Below are 15,554 nucleotides of genomic sequence, written 5' to 3'. Positions count from 1 at the left end.
TTTAAACCACTAAGAAGGCTTGACACAACATGAGACTTTGCTCCAAGTATCCCCAGGGGCTCTACACCTTAACGCAAGCTCCCATTCAAAAGGCCATTTGACCGAAAAACAGGAATACGGTAAATCTTAAAAGTATGCTTTTAAACAAAAGTTTGACTTGGGTACATTCACAAAAAGACCCTAGGTTGCATTTTGGAGAGAGTTAGGCTTTAAATACAGACAGACAACTTTAGACACAATCTGTTCAAATGCAACGCAACAACAGATTATTAAAGCACAAAGTTCACACATCGTCCACATACTACTGCGACGAGAGCAGCGTCTTCTTTTTGTAGCTTTCACTAAATGTTGTTCAGCTTGTGCGATGTAGAAGCAGTCCTACATAGGTATGTTCTTTCAAAAAGCATTTGTTCTTACGGACTCGATCACTGGAGAGAAGGGAGGTTTGTTCTGGGAGGCGTCCGTGGATCCACACCGCCAGCAGAGGAACTTGTAGCTGTTAGACGTCCAACGAGTTCTTTATGTAGGTATCGGAGACCACCGTCCCTGAAAAACTCCCCCATACATGGTTTGTTCCAGCATGATTCTGACCTATATTTAGGTTTCTAGTGGCGGAGAGAGGCAGCGCCCTGAAACCAGCCCGTTCTCACTCCAAACTCGTAAAATAAGGACGTCTGGACGGTGGCTGTCAGCGTCTGAAGCAACGAAGAAATCCCCCTTCAGCGTGTTAGTAGAAGGTAGCGGGGAGAGCAGCAGCTCCACGGAGAGTAGAAGATAACCTAGCATTAAGAGAGACTACGGTAGAGAGTAGTATGACAGCCCCAAAATCAGCGTAGGGAGGTGGTTGGGGGAGGGGGATGGGTCAAACAACAGGACTTTCACCCAGGAGACCGGGGATTGTGTCCCGCGTATCATGTTTCCTAAACCCAACTGTCCCGTTCTTCTTTATCTAAACCCAACTGTCCTGTTCTTCTTTACCTAAACCCAACTGTCCCGTTCTTCTTTATCTAAACCCAACTGTCCCGTTCTTCTTTACCTAAACCCAACCGTCCCGTTCTTCTTTACCTAAACCCAACCGTCCCGTTCTTCTTTACCTAAACCCAACTGTCCCGTTCTTCTTTACCTAAACCCAACTGTCCCGTTCTTCTTTATCTAAACCCAACTGTCCCGTTCTTCTTTATCTAAACCCAACTGTCCCGTTCTTTATTTATCTAAACCCAACTGTCCCGTTCTTCTTTACCTAAACCCAACTGTCCGTTCTTCTTTACCTAAACCCAACTGTTACGTTCTTCTTTATCCAAACCCAACTGTCCGTTCTTCTTTACCTAAACCCAACTGTCCCGTTCTTCTTTACCTAAACCCAACTGTCCCGTTCTTCTTTACCTAAACCCAACTGTCCCGTTCTTCTTTATCTAAACCCAACTGTCCCGTTCTTCTTTACCTAAACCCAACTGTCCCGTTCTTCTTTATCTAAACCCAACTGTCCCGTTCTTCTTTACCTAAACCCAACTGTCCCGTTCTTCTTTATCTAAACCCAACTGTCCCGTTCTTCTTTATCTAAACCCCAACGTCCCGTTTTTCTCCCGTTTTCTTTATCTAAACCCAACTGTCCCGTTCTTCTTTATCTAAACCCAACTGTCCGTTCTTCTTTATCTAAACCCAACTGTCCCGTTCTTCTTTATCTAAACCCAACTGTCCCGTTCTTCTTTATCTAAACCCAACTGTCCCGTTCTTCTTTATCTAAACCCAACTGTCCCATTCTTCTTTATCTAAACCCAACTGTGCCGTTCTTCCCGCGTGTCATGGAAACATAAGCCCAGCTTTAGTTACTAGTTACTTTAGTTACTAGTTACTTTAGTTACTCCGCTACATTCATCTGTTACAGCTTTAGTTACTAGTTACTTTAGTTACTTTACACATTAAGATTTCTGCACACAAAACACATATAGTTTATAAAATCTGATGTTTTATTCTAAATGAAAATAGCGAACAATATAACGGCCTACAAGTCCAGCTGAGATGATTAGTACTGCAGTAATCTGAGTACTTCTTCCACTACTCTCTACTGTTGTCTGTCTTTAAACTACTACCTCACATACAGGCATTTCTTTCCCCGAAGTTGTTGTCAGTTTTCCAGCATTTTTGTTGCCGTTTTTCTACTTTTTTGTCCCTTCTTTCAACGTTTTCGTTGCTTTTTACCCGCTGTTTTCGTCGCTTCTTTCAACGTTTTTCTGCTACATTTCTGACGTTTTGTTAGCGGCTGAACAAGCATCAGTATTTACGAGTTGGGAGAGAGAACAGGTTGACCACCGCCAACACATGAATACCATCTTTGCAGAACATTTGTCTTAAATGATTTTCTTGCCATATGGAAACTGCGAACAACACAATAAAAAAAGCCGAACTAGTCTAGAAAGCTTCTGCCTCTCTGGGCGCTACAGAGAGTAACTTCTGGGCGCTACAGAAGGTAACTTCTGGGCGCTACAGAAGTAACTTCTGGGCGCTACAGAGAGTAACTTCTGGGTGCTACAGAGAGTAACTTCTGGGCGCTACAGAAAGTAACTTCTGGGTGCTACAGAGAGTAACTTCTGGGCGCTACAGAGAGTAACTTCTGGGTGCTACAGAGAGTAACTTCTGGGTGCTACAGAGAGTAACTTCTGGGCGCTACAGAAAGTAACTTCTGGGCGCTACAGAAAGTAACTTCTGGGCGCTACAGAAAGTAACTTCTGGGCGCTACAGAAGTAACTTCTGGGCGCTACAGAAGTTACTTCTGCCTCTCTGGGCGCTACAGAACGTAACTTCTGGGCGCTACAGAAGTAACTTCTGGGCGCTACAGAAGTAACTTCTGGGCGCTACAGAAGGTAACTTCTGGGCGCTACAGAAGTTACTTCTGCCTCTCTGGGCGCTACAGAAGTAACTTCTGGGCGCTACAGAAGTAACTTCTGGGCGCTACAGAAGGTAACTTCTGGGCGCTACAGAAGGTAACTTCTGGGCGCTACAGAAGTAACTTCTGGGCGCTACAGAACGTAACTTCTGGGCGCTACAGAAGTAACTTCTGGGCGCTACAGAAGTAACTTCTGGGCGCTACAGAAGGTAACTTCTGGGCGCTACAGAAAGTAACTCCTGCCTCTCTGGGCGCTACAGAAAGTAACTCCTGCCTCTCTGGGCGCTACAGAAAGTAACCTGGGTGATGGTAACTGATGGTAATCGATGGTTACCGATGGTTGGACGGGACAGCGGTGTGGACACACAGTGTCTCCAGACTCCAGAGAAGCTACGGTGGCCCGTTCAGGCCATGTAGTGCGCCCCGTCCGGTCCACGCGGTGCTCTTTTGGTGCTTTCATTGGCGTTGGTGGCGGGAGCACCGCGGGGTTTGGCGGCGGGTTTCTTGTCTCTGGAGGACGTCCGAGTCTGGCCGCGGGACGGTGTCCCGACCGCTGCCGGCTGCAGAACGCCACCAGGCTCCACGATGGTGTTTATAACTACGGCAAGCACAAGAAGACATTCATTATCACACTATATCCACTGCAGGTTATATCTCTTATTTAGTGATAGACACCTGGGACATTAACAGGGTTAGTTACACAAAGACTAAATGATTTAAAACCCAATTTAAATGCAAAAAAAACCTCAATATAATACATACTAAATTATATAATAAATCACCGAACTTCGCCCCGTCTCTACCTTTCAGGAAACAAAGATTGATTCGGCCTCTGAGTACCGTATTTTCCGGACTATAAGTCGCATAAGTCAAAAAATGCGTCATGTAGAGGAAGAAAACATATATAAGTCACATTTATTTAGAAATTTATTTCACAAAATCCAAGACCAAGAACAGACATTTAATCTGGAAAGGCAAGTTATTCAACTACACAATAGCACATAGAACAACTACCAGGGCGTGGAGACGTAACTGCACCGTTGACCAGCCATCTTGCTTTCAGCCCGCGACTAGTCGATTAGCTTTCTTTGTTTTCTTCATTATAGTAAGAGTCACTTTTTCGCCAGTCCCTCACAAGTTTCTCTCTCACTCCAAACTTTCTTTCTGCTGCTCGATTACCATTTCCTGCTGCATATTTTACTACCTGCAGTTTGTAATCTGCAGAATAGGATTTTCTTTTCTTTCTCAGTTGTCTTTGTCTAGTTGTCACAAGCCTAGAGCGCCCTCTCATGGCTGTAGACGGTAATGTTTTCAGTATGAATTAACATTTAAAAACATGTTAAATTATAGATATTTTGATATATAAGTCGCACCTGACTACAAGTCGCACGACCAGCCAAACTATGAAAAAAAGTGTGACTTATAGTCCGGAAAATACGGTACAAATATCGTGATTTATGCCCAACATTGTGTGTTCGAATTATGATTTAATCTTTGTGGGGGTCTCTTTAAAAATATTATACATATATTTTTGGTGGCATGGTTGCTGGTTCTGAACTTTACACGATTTCGACCAGTTCTTCTTCTAAAAGGGTTAACGTTAGCGAGCTCTAAAAATTATAGTGCGCTCCTGTGCCCCCTAGTGGCTTGGTGGTGAAGTACATACAAAACCATGCTGCAATCACGATATGTGCCTAGCAGTAGCATAGGCCTAATGCGTTCTTTTAGGCTGTTTATTAACATAAATATGTCTCGGTATATTGAAGGAAAAAGTGCTTTATTTGTAAATTAAATAATGGTGCGTATGATTTTACTGCTTTAATGGAAGCTCATCCTCTCTCTATGGGAGCTCGGCTCCCATGTAATTCGAACCCTGCTATATTAGCCGGGAAGATATTTTATGTAGCAGTGAAAACTTGATTAAATACATTTAGATATGAAAGTTCTAAAGCGTCTTTTAAAAACATTGATATTAATCCTAATCTTCGGATATTCCACACACAAACGTACGCTTTTATGCAGACGACGTTGTCTTTTACAGTTAGTGTTGTTACACAAAGACTAAATGATTTAAAACCCAATTTAAATGCTTGAAAAAACAACTAGGAATATATTTTATGTAGCAGTGAAAACCTGATTAAATACATTTAGATATAAACTTGTGTCTGATTGTGTTCAGAAAACACAAACAGCATAAAACATGCAAACCCAATCTGCTCCAAGTACCTTCCAGCTGCCTCTGGACTCTTCTCAGCTCCTGTAAAATGGAGGTGATTTCCTGTAACAAGAAACAGAAAGAGAGAAAGTTGCAGCGGCGCTCACATCACATCCTGTGTGTTATGTCTGATAGGGAAAGAGTTTTCAGAGGAACCTTGTTGGAGGTTTTCAGGATGGGGACTTCATTCTCAGCGTTGATCTTCGCCTCGATCTCCTCCCAAACCTCCGCCTTGTTCTGGAACAAAACCCTGAGAAACAAACAGCGCAGAGTTCCAGCAGACGCACAACGACTTCTGATAGGACGCACAACACACAAAACTACACACACTAACCCTAACTTCACAGGAGAAAAAAATGGTTCTAAGACAGTTTATTCTGAAAGTCATTAAAGGGCTCCCTTACTTCATTTTTTCAGCGAGCTGCTCCGTGTTCTCGCGGATGGCCTGAGAGAGCTGAGACACGGGATTCAGCATCAGGTTGTCCAGAATCACCTGGAAGAGTTTATCAGAGACACACAAGAAGATAAACAGGAAGCCCAGGCAGGAACACACACACACACACACACACACACACACACACACACACACACACACACACACACACACACACACACACACACACACACACACACAGACACACAGAGACACACACACACACACACACACACACAACACACAGACACAGAGCACACACACACACACACACACACACGCAGACACACTGAGACACACACACACACACACACACACAGACACACATAGAGAGACACACACACAAAGACACACACACAGACACACAGAGACACACATACACACAAACACACACACACACACATACACACAAAGACACACACACAGACACACACACACACACACACACACACACACACACAGACACACACATACACACACACACACACAAAAACACAGACACACACACACACACAAGACACAGAGACACACATACACACAAAGACACAGACACACACACACACAGACACACAGACACACACACACAGAGACACATACACACACACAAAGACACACACACAGAGACACACAGACACAGACATAGAGACACACAGACACACTAACACACAGACACACACATAGAGACACACAGACACAGACATAGAGACACACAGACACACACAAAGACACACACACACACACAGACACACACACAAAGACACAAAGACACACACACACAAAGACACACAAAGACAACACACACACACACACACACAAAGACACACACATAGAGACACACACACACACACACACACACACACACAAACACACTTTTCTTCGGTTGAGGCTGGAAGGGAAACAGCTCTGGTGAAGACAGTTTGCAAAATACTCGTTATATTTATACAAGTTGGTGGATCAGATAAAAGGGGAACAACACGTTCCTGGGGGAAGTATGAAGAGTTAAATTATTACATCAGCCCAGATTTGGCGAGATTTAGCGTAGTTCTGAAGAGCAACACTATTCCTGGTTTCCAGACCCAAAACTAACCTCAGCAGTGTCAGACTCAGGCGGTTATATCACAGCTCTGCTTCGTCCAACCGGCTAGACCTTCATCAGTCAACAACACATACCTCAACAACTCATACTTTATGATCCATTTCTGCTTCCTCTAGACCACTGGTTCTCAAACTTGTTTCAATAATTACCCCATTTGAACTTGTGTTAAGATGTACCCTGACCGGGGGTATTTGGTACATGGATTTACCAAACAACAGCCATGTAACTGAAAAACATTCCTTTTTTAAGAATGACTTCAGTGCCATTCGTTGTTCTTTTCTCAAAGAAAAGCTGAACAAGTCTTCCAGAGTCGCGGCCAAAGCCGATTCCAAACACCGCTGTTCTCCAGCAGCAGCCATAAGCCCCGCCCAATGACTCTATACACGATGTGATTGGCCTGACCAGAGTTTGGTTTTTCCAGCTCGCAAGCCAACGGAGAGTTGCTAGACGACCCTGGCTACAGATTACATTTGCTGCTGCTAGGGTGGTCTAGATTTCTAGGCTAGTTGGTGTACTGCAACCCTGTTCCTAAACGCCTGTATCTAGCCATCAATCAATCAATTAACGTTAATGTTGCCCACTGTCGTTTTGTATTTTCAGGAAATAATCCAAACCAGTGGTGTAGTCTCTGTGGTAAAGGTAAAGGTACTTTACTGTCACATACACATACATGTAGCGAAACTCATTCTCTGCATTTAACCCATCCCTTGAGGAAGCAGTGAGTAGCCAATCACAAAGCACCCGGGGACCAACTACAGATCTGAGCCAGTGCCTTGCTCAAGGGCACTGACTGGAGAACCTAGTACATGTTTTTAGATGGTGACGGTGGGGGAAACCCACGCAAACATGGGGAGAACATTCAAACTCCACACAGAAAGGCCCGGAACGACCTGGATTCAAACCCAGAACCTTCTTGCTGTGAGGCCACGGTGCTAACCATTGGGCCACCATGCATGCAGGTATACACCGTGTACCCACTAGGAAAGGTCAGGGGTTACCGTGTACCCACTAGGAAAGGTCATGGGTTACCATGTACCCACTAGGAAAGGTCAGGGGTTACCATGTACCCACTAGGAAAGGTCATGGGTTACCATGTACCCACTAGGAAAGGTCAGGGGTTACCGTGTACCCACTAGGAAAGGTCAGAGGTTACCATATACCCACTAGGAAAGGTCATGGGTTACCATGTACCCACTAGGAAAGGTCAGAGGTTACCATATACCCACTAGGAAAGGTCATGGGTTACCATGTACCCACTAGGAAAGGTCAGAGGTTACCATATACCCACTAGGAAAGGTCATGGGTTACCATGTACCCACTAGGAAAGGTCAGAGGTTACCATATACCCACTAGGAAAGGTCATGGGTTACCATGTACCCACTAGGAAAGGTCAGAGGTTACCATGTACCCCACTAGAAGGTCAGAGGTTACCATATACCCACTAGGAAGGTCATGGGTTACCATGTACCCACTAGGAAAGGTCAGAGGTTACCATATACCCACTAGGAAAGGTCATGGGTTACCGTGTACCCACTAGGAAAGGTCAGGGGTTACCGTGTACCCACTAGGAAAGGTCAGGGGTTACCGTGTACCCACTAGGAAAGGTCAGGGGTTAGGGTGTACCCACTAGGAAAGGTCAGGGGTTACCGTGTACCCACTAGGAAAGGTCAGGGGTTACCGTGTACCCACTAGGAAAGGTCAGAGGTTACCGTGTACCCACTAGGAAAGGTCAGGGGTTACCGTGTACCCACTAGGAAAGGTCAGAGGTTACCATATACCCACTAGGAAAGGTCAGAGGTTACCGTGTACCCACTAGGAAAGGTCAGAGGTTACCGTGTACCCACTAGGAAAGGTCAGGGGTTACCGTGTACCCACTAGGAAAGGTCAGAGGTTACCATATACCCACTAGGAAAGGTCATGGGTTAACGTGTACCCACTAGGAAAGGTCAGAGGTTACCCGTGTACCCACTAGGAAAGGTAATGGGTTACCGTGTACCCACTAGGAAAGGTCAGGGGTTACCGTGTCCCGACTAGGAAAGGTCAGGGTTACCGTATAACTAAAGGAAAGTTAGAGGTTGGTACCCACTAGGAAAGGTCAGAGGTTACCATCACACCCACTAGGGAAGATCATGGGTTACCATATACCCCACGAAGGTCAGAGGTTACCATACACCCACTAGGAAAGGTCAGAGGTTTGTGTACCCACTAGGAAAGGTCCGGGTTACCATATACCCACTAGGAAGGTCGTGGTTACGATGTACCCACTAAGGAAAGGTCAGGGGTAGGGTGTACCCACTAGGAAAGGTCAAGGGTTACCGTGGACCCACTAGGAAAGGTCAAGGGTTAGGGTGTACCCACTAGGAAAGGTCAAGGGTTACCGTGTACCCACTACCGGAAGGTCAAGGGTTACCGCGTGTACCCACTAGGAAAGGTCAGGGGTTGGTGACTTACTAGGAAAGGTCAAGATTGTACCCGCAGAAGGTCAGGGTTACCGTGTAACCCACTAGGAAAGGTCATGGGTTACCGTGTACCCACTAGGAAAGGTCGCGGGTTACCGTGTACCCACTAGGAAAGGTCAGGGGTTACCGTGTGCCCACTAGGAAAGGTCAGGGGTTAGGGTACCCACTAGGAAAGGTCAGGGGTTACCGTGTACCCACTAGGAAAGGTCAAGGGTTACCGTGTACCCACTAGGAAAGGTCAGGGGTTACCGTGTACCCACTAGGAAAGGTCAGGGGTTAGCGTGTACCCACTAGGAAAGGTCAGAGGTTACCGTGTACCCACTAGGAAAGGTCAGGGGTTACCGTGTACCCACTAGGAAAGGTCAGAGGTTACCCGTATACCCACTAGGAAAGGTCAGAGGTTACCGTGTACCCAGTAGGAAAGTCAGGGGTTACGGTGTACCCACTAGGAAAGGTCAGGGGTTAGGGTGTACCCACTAGGAAGGTCGGGGTTAGGTTACCCACTAGGAAAGGTCAGAGGTTACCGTGTACCCAGTAGGAAAGGTCAGAGGTTACCGTGTACCCACTAGGAAAGGTCAGGGGTTAGGGTGTACCCACTAGGAAAGGTCAGATCTATCTATCTATCTATCTATCTATCTATCTATCTATCTATCTATCTATCTATCTATCTATCTATCCATCCATCCATCCATCCATCCATCCATCCATCCATCCATCCATCCATCCATCCATCATGTGATTCCAGTAGACATACAACAACAAAATAAAAAATAAAAATGTAAAAAATATGAATCGATTTTGAATCGGTAGAGCTTGAAACGCGATTCAAATTTTTTGCACACCCCTAATCATCAGCGCATGCACGAACATCTTGCGCGTATGGGATTGTGCAGGCAGCACAGACTGGGTACCCACAGTACACGCACTACAAAAACCTAGACTACACCACTGATCCAAGCCATACCCTACAAACTATAGCAGCTGTACTCTGCCCACATCGTCTCCACATAAAAGCTGACTGAAACCAGTAGGGGCGGCACGGTTCACCAAACCCACGGTTCGGTTCGTATCATATCATATTCTTTTAATCTTGAACACTCCAGAAATATACTTCAGCATATGATATATAGCTAAAATTAGCATGTTGAATGCATGTTGCACAATGCTTGCACACAGTGGCAGTTCTATCTATAGTTTGGTTTCCGCTGTCATCGTAGGTAACATGAAATCCTAAATGTTCCCACACACCAGACTATAAACGACGCTGGCCCATCCTCCAACTCCGGTCGGCCTTCCTTATCTCTCCCACCTGACCTGCAGCAGCAGCACGCCACACGCCACTTGAGGAGCGGTCAGCTCGTCTCGCTGATCTCAAAATCTGACGAAAATCTTTTAAAGGTGCCCTGCCAGACGTATTTCATGACTTTGTGGTGATGTCTGAAGGTCTACCATGGACTCTGTAACCGTGGTTACCTTGTTTCAAGCCATTCTAGCGTGGTGTAGAAAGACCACAGGAAGACTGAGCTCGATTTCTGCCAGTTCTCATTAATATTCAACAAGCTAAGCTGTTTGAATCTGATTGGCTAACAGCTAGCCAATGAGAGCCTGGTTGTCAGAATCCTTTACCCAGCGCAACTGGGCGAGCTCATGAATAGTAATGAGCTCAGGCAGCATGATGTCAGACTGACCAGCTGTTGTGATTGGCCTGATTTCTCCTCTTATTTCTGTTCAGTTGCTAGAGCGGACAGAGGAGGTAGCAGTTCATTTTCACATTCACCACAAACACACATATGGACCTAACAAATTAAAAAAAATGCAAGTAAAAATGGTTTTGTATGGCAGGGCACCTTTAAACTGACCTTTGTTGATCTGAAATGAAGACAGATTCAGCAACTGCACGGCCTATTTCTCACTTAAAATGTTTTCAGAAACACGTTTCGGTGAACTATTTTCATAAAATACGAGATCGCATTCAGAACGAGACGCCATTAAAGTCGGTTTTGAAATTCGGGAGCAGCAAGACCCACGTGACGTGTTCGTCCAATCAGCTGCCATGTGTTGCGTTGGTCACGCTCATCCCGCTCGTCATTTCCAGTCAGTGTTTTAACATCGGTGTATAAAGGGGGCACTACGGCAGGAAGTGGTTAGTGACCATTAACAGTGTACTGACGGACACACTCTGAACAGAGACAAGCCAACCGAGCAGTTCGGATGTTTTTTCATGAACCGTACCACCCCTAGAAACCAGGGAGCGCCTCTTTAATAAACCTCCGTGTGATTGGACAGTAATCAGCCTCTGTGTGATTGGACAGTGACCTCTTGGCGGTTCCACGGACGGCGTTGCTTAGAAGCGGCCTCCGGCTCGTTCATGTTAGCGTCCAGGTCCGAGACGACTGCAGAACCGGGAGGAACCTTCTGGAAGTTTAAACTGGCCTCGGGGATATGTTGGACCAGCTGGAACGAGAGCAAAGGGAGTCCAACCACTCAATATAAACTGCTGTTATATTAAAGGCATGCTATGCAACTTTTCCAGCTTGGGTCCCCCTATAGGTTGTCTCATGAAGACAACCTGTAGGGGGACCTGTAGCATAATATGCCTTTAAAGGGGATTTAAAGGTCCCATGACATGCTGCTCTTTGGATGCTTTAATATAGGCCTTAGTGGTCCCCTAATACTGTATCTGAAGTCTCTTTTATATAGGCCTTAGTGGTCCCCTAATACTGTATCTGAAGTCTCTTTTATATAGACCTTAGTGGTCCCCTAATACTGTATCTGAAGTCTCTTTTATATAGGCCTTAGTGGTCCCCTAATACTGTATCTAAAGTCTCTTTTATATAGGCCTTAGTGGTCCCCTAATACTGTATCTGAAGTCTCTTTTATATAGACCTTAGTGGTCCCCTAATACTGTATCTGAAGTCTCTTTTACATAGACCTTAGTGGTCCCCTAATACTGTATCTGAAGTCTCTTTTATATAGGCCTTAGTGGTCCCCTAATACTGTATCTAAAGTCTCTTTTATATAGGCCTTAGTGGTCCCCTAATACTGTATCTGAAGTCTCTTTTATATAGACCTTAGTGGTCCCCTAATACTGTATCTGAAGTCTCTTTTACATAGACCTTAGTGGTCCCCTAATACTGTATCTGAAGTCTCTTTATATAGACCTTAGTGGTCCCCTAATACTGTATCTGAAGTCTCTTTTATATAGACCTTAGTGGTCCCCTAATACTGTATCTGAAGTCTCTTTTATATAGACCTTAGTGGTCCCCTAATACTGTATCTGAAGTCTCTTTTATATAGACCTTAGTGGTCCCCTAATACTGTATCTGAAGTCTCTTTTATATAGACCTTAGTGGTCCCCTAATACTGTATCTGAAGTCTCTTTTATATAGACCTTAGTGGTCCCCTAATACTGTATCTGAAGTCTCTTTTATATAGACCTTAGTGGTCCCCTAATACTGTATCTGAAGTCTCTTTAATATAGACCTTAGTGGTCCCCTAATACTGTATCTGAAGTCTCTTTTATATAGACCTCAGTGGTCCCCTAATACTGTATCTGAAGTCTCTTTTATATAGACCTTAGTGGTCCCCTAATACTGTATCTGAAGTCTCTTTTATATAGACCTTAGTGGTCCCCTAATACTGTATCTGAAGTCTCTTTTATATAGACCTTAGTGGTCCCCTAATACTGTATCTGAAGTCCCCTTTTATATATAGTCCCTAGTCCTGCCCCAATACTGTATCTGAAGTCTCTTTTATATGGACCTTAGTGGTCCCCTAATACTGTATCTGAAGTCTCTTATATAGGCCTTAGTGGTCCCCTATATACTGTATCTGAAGTCTCTTTTATATAGACCTCAGTGGTCCCCTAATACTGTATCTGAAGTCTCTTTTATATAGACCTTAGTGGTCCCTAATACTGCATCTGAAGTCTCTTTTATATAGGCCTTAGTGGTCCACTAATACTGTATCTGAAGTCTCTTTTATATAACCTTAGTGGTCCCCTAATACTGTATCTGAAGTCTCTTTTATATAACCTTAGTGGTCCCCTAATACTGTATCTGAAGTCTCTTTTATATAGGCCTTAGTGGTCCACTAATACTGTATCTGAAGTCTCTTTTATATAGGCCTTAGTGGTCCCCTAATACTGTATCTAAAGTCTCTTTTATATAGGCCTTAGTGGTCCCCTAATACTGTATCTGAAGTCTCTTTTATATAGGCCTTAGTGGTCCCCTAATACTGTATCTGAAGTCTCTTTTATATAGACCTCAGTGGTCCCCTAATACTGTATCTGAAGTCTCTTTTATATAGACCTTAGTGGTCCCCTAATACTGCATCTGAAGTCTCTTTTATATAGGCCTTAGTGGTCCACTAATACTGTATCTGAAGTCTCTTTTATATAACCTTAGTGGTCCCCTAATACTGTATCTGAAGTCTCTTTTATATAGACCTTAGTGGTCCCCTAATACTGTATCTGAAGTCTCTTTTATATAGGCCTTAGTGGTCCCCTAATACTGTATCTGAAGTCTCTTTTATATAGGCCTTAGTGGTCCACTAATACTGTATCTGAAGTCTCTTTTATATAGGCCTTAGTGGTCCCCTAATACTGTATCTAAAGTCTCTTTTATATAGGCCTTAGTGGTCCCCTAATACTGTATCTGAAGTCTCTTTTATATAGACCTTAGTGGTCCCCTAATACTGTATCTGAAGTCTCTTTTACATAGACCTTAGTGGTCCCCTAATACTGTATCTAAAGTCTCTTTTATATAGGCCTTAGTGGTCCCCTAATACTGTATCTAAAGTCTCTTTTATATAGGCCTTAGTGGTCCCCTAATACTGTATCTGAAGTCTCTTTTATATAGACCTTAGTGGTCCCCTAATACTGTATCTGAAGTCTCTTTTACATAGACCTTAGTGGTCCCCTAATACTGTATCTGAAGTCTCTTTATATAGACCTTAGTGGTCCCCTAATACTGTATCTGAAGTCTCTTTTATATAGACCTTAGTGGTCCCCTAATACTGTATCTGAAGTCTCTTTTATATAGACCTTAGTGGTCCCCTAATACTGTATCTGAAGTCTCTTTTATATAGACCTTAGTGGTCCCCTAATACTGTATCTGAAGTCTCTTTTATATAGACCTTAGTGGTCCCCTAATACTGTATCTGAAGTCTCTTTTATATAGGCCTTAGTGGTCCCCTAATACTGTATCTGAAGTCTCTTTTATATAGGCCTTAGTGGTCCCCTAATACTGTATCTGAAGTCTCTTTTATATAGACCTTAGTGGTCCCCTAATACTGCATCTGAAGTCTCTTTTATATAGGCCTTAGTGGTCCACTAATACTGTATCTGAAGTCTCTTTTATATAACCTTAGTGGTCCCCTAATACTGTATCTGAAGTCTCTTTTATATAACCTTAGTGGTCCCCTAATACTGTATCTGAAGTCTCTTTTATATAGGCCTTAGTGGTCCCCTAATACTGTATCTGAAGTCTCTTTTATATAACCTTAGTGGTCCCCTAATACTGTATCTGAAGTCTCTTTTATATAGGCCTTAGTGGTCCCCTAATAATGTATCTGAAGTCTCTTTTATATAGGCCTTAGTGGTCCCATAACACTGTATCTGAAGTCTCTTTTATATAGGCCTTAGTGGTCCCCTAATACTGTATCTGAAGTCTCTTTTATATAGGCCTTAGTGGTCCCCTAATAATGTATCTGAAGTCTCTTTTATATAGACCTTAGTGGTCCCCTAATACTGTATCTGAAGTCTCTTTCCCGATTATGACCTCATAAGGAGAAGATTCCTGATTGGTCCATCTGAGCTTTCATTTTCTCAAAGGCAGAGCAGGATACCCAGGGCTCGGTTTACACCTATCACCATTTCTAGCCACTGGGGGGGGACCATAGGCAGGCTGGGATAACTCGTATTAATGTTAAAAAACTTCATAAAGTGACATTTTCATGCCATGGGACCTTTAATATAAACTGTTGGTGTTGGTGATTAAAGCTGGCCGGTGAACGCATGCAGCGAGTCAACATGCAGCTGCCATGGTGAGTTTTAGTTTTAGTGTTGCTGGGATACAGCGTGCTAACAACAACAACAACCACAGGGAGACATCAGTAGGGATGTAATGACACACTCGATTCACGATTTGATTCAGGATTTTAAGTAGATGATCAGATTTTCTCAGGATTTTTATTACGTTACATTACATGTCATTTAGCTGACGCTGTTATCCAAAGAGACTTACATATTGCTATATACAGTCCCTCCAGAAAAACGTGATTATGCGATCGCATAACTCAACGCATAATCAGCCAAAGTCCGCATATTTATGCCCAAATACGCCGCACTTTGGCCGCATAAATTGCCGATTTCCACGCAAAATATGAGGGGCTTGCATGATTTCATAATCACCGCATTTTCGTTGCAAAAAAGTCATATATACAGTACAGGCCAAAAGTTTGGACAC

General features: G+C 43.9%; 1 protein-coding gene across 1 annotated transcript in view; it reads right to left on the bottom strand.

Moving 5' to 3' along the window:
* Nucleotides 1-1,993: 1,993 nt before the first annotated feature.
* Nucleotides 1,994-15,554, bottom strand: part of LOC120546466 (centrosomal protein of 170 kDa protein B-like) — a 62,365-nt gene continuing 48,804 nt past the window's right edge. The window contains 5 exon segments of the mRNA XM_039781393.1: nt 1,994-3,482; nt 5,111-5,162; nt 5,256-5,349; nt 5,504-5,592; nt 11,404-11,541. Of these exon segments, the coding sequence (XP_039637327.1) occupies nt 3,289-3,482; nt 5,111-5,162; nt 5,256-5,349; nt 5,504-5,592; nt 11,404-11,541 (567 nt within the window). The 3' untranslated portion in view covers nt 1,994-3,288.

Source organism: Perca fluviatilis, chromosome 18 (genome assembly GCF_010015445.1).
Source record: "Perca fluviatilis chromosome 18, GENO_Pfluv_1.0, whole genome shotgun sequence".
Taxonomy (NCBI): Eukaryota; Metazoa; Chordata; class Actinopteri; order Perciformes; family Percidae; genus Perca; species Perca fluviatilis.
Note: the sequence above shows the minus strand (reverse complement) of the source record. Positions and strands in the feature narration are given on the sequence as shown.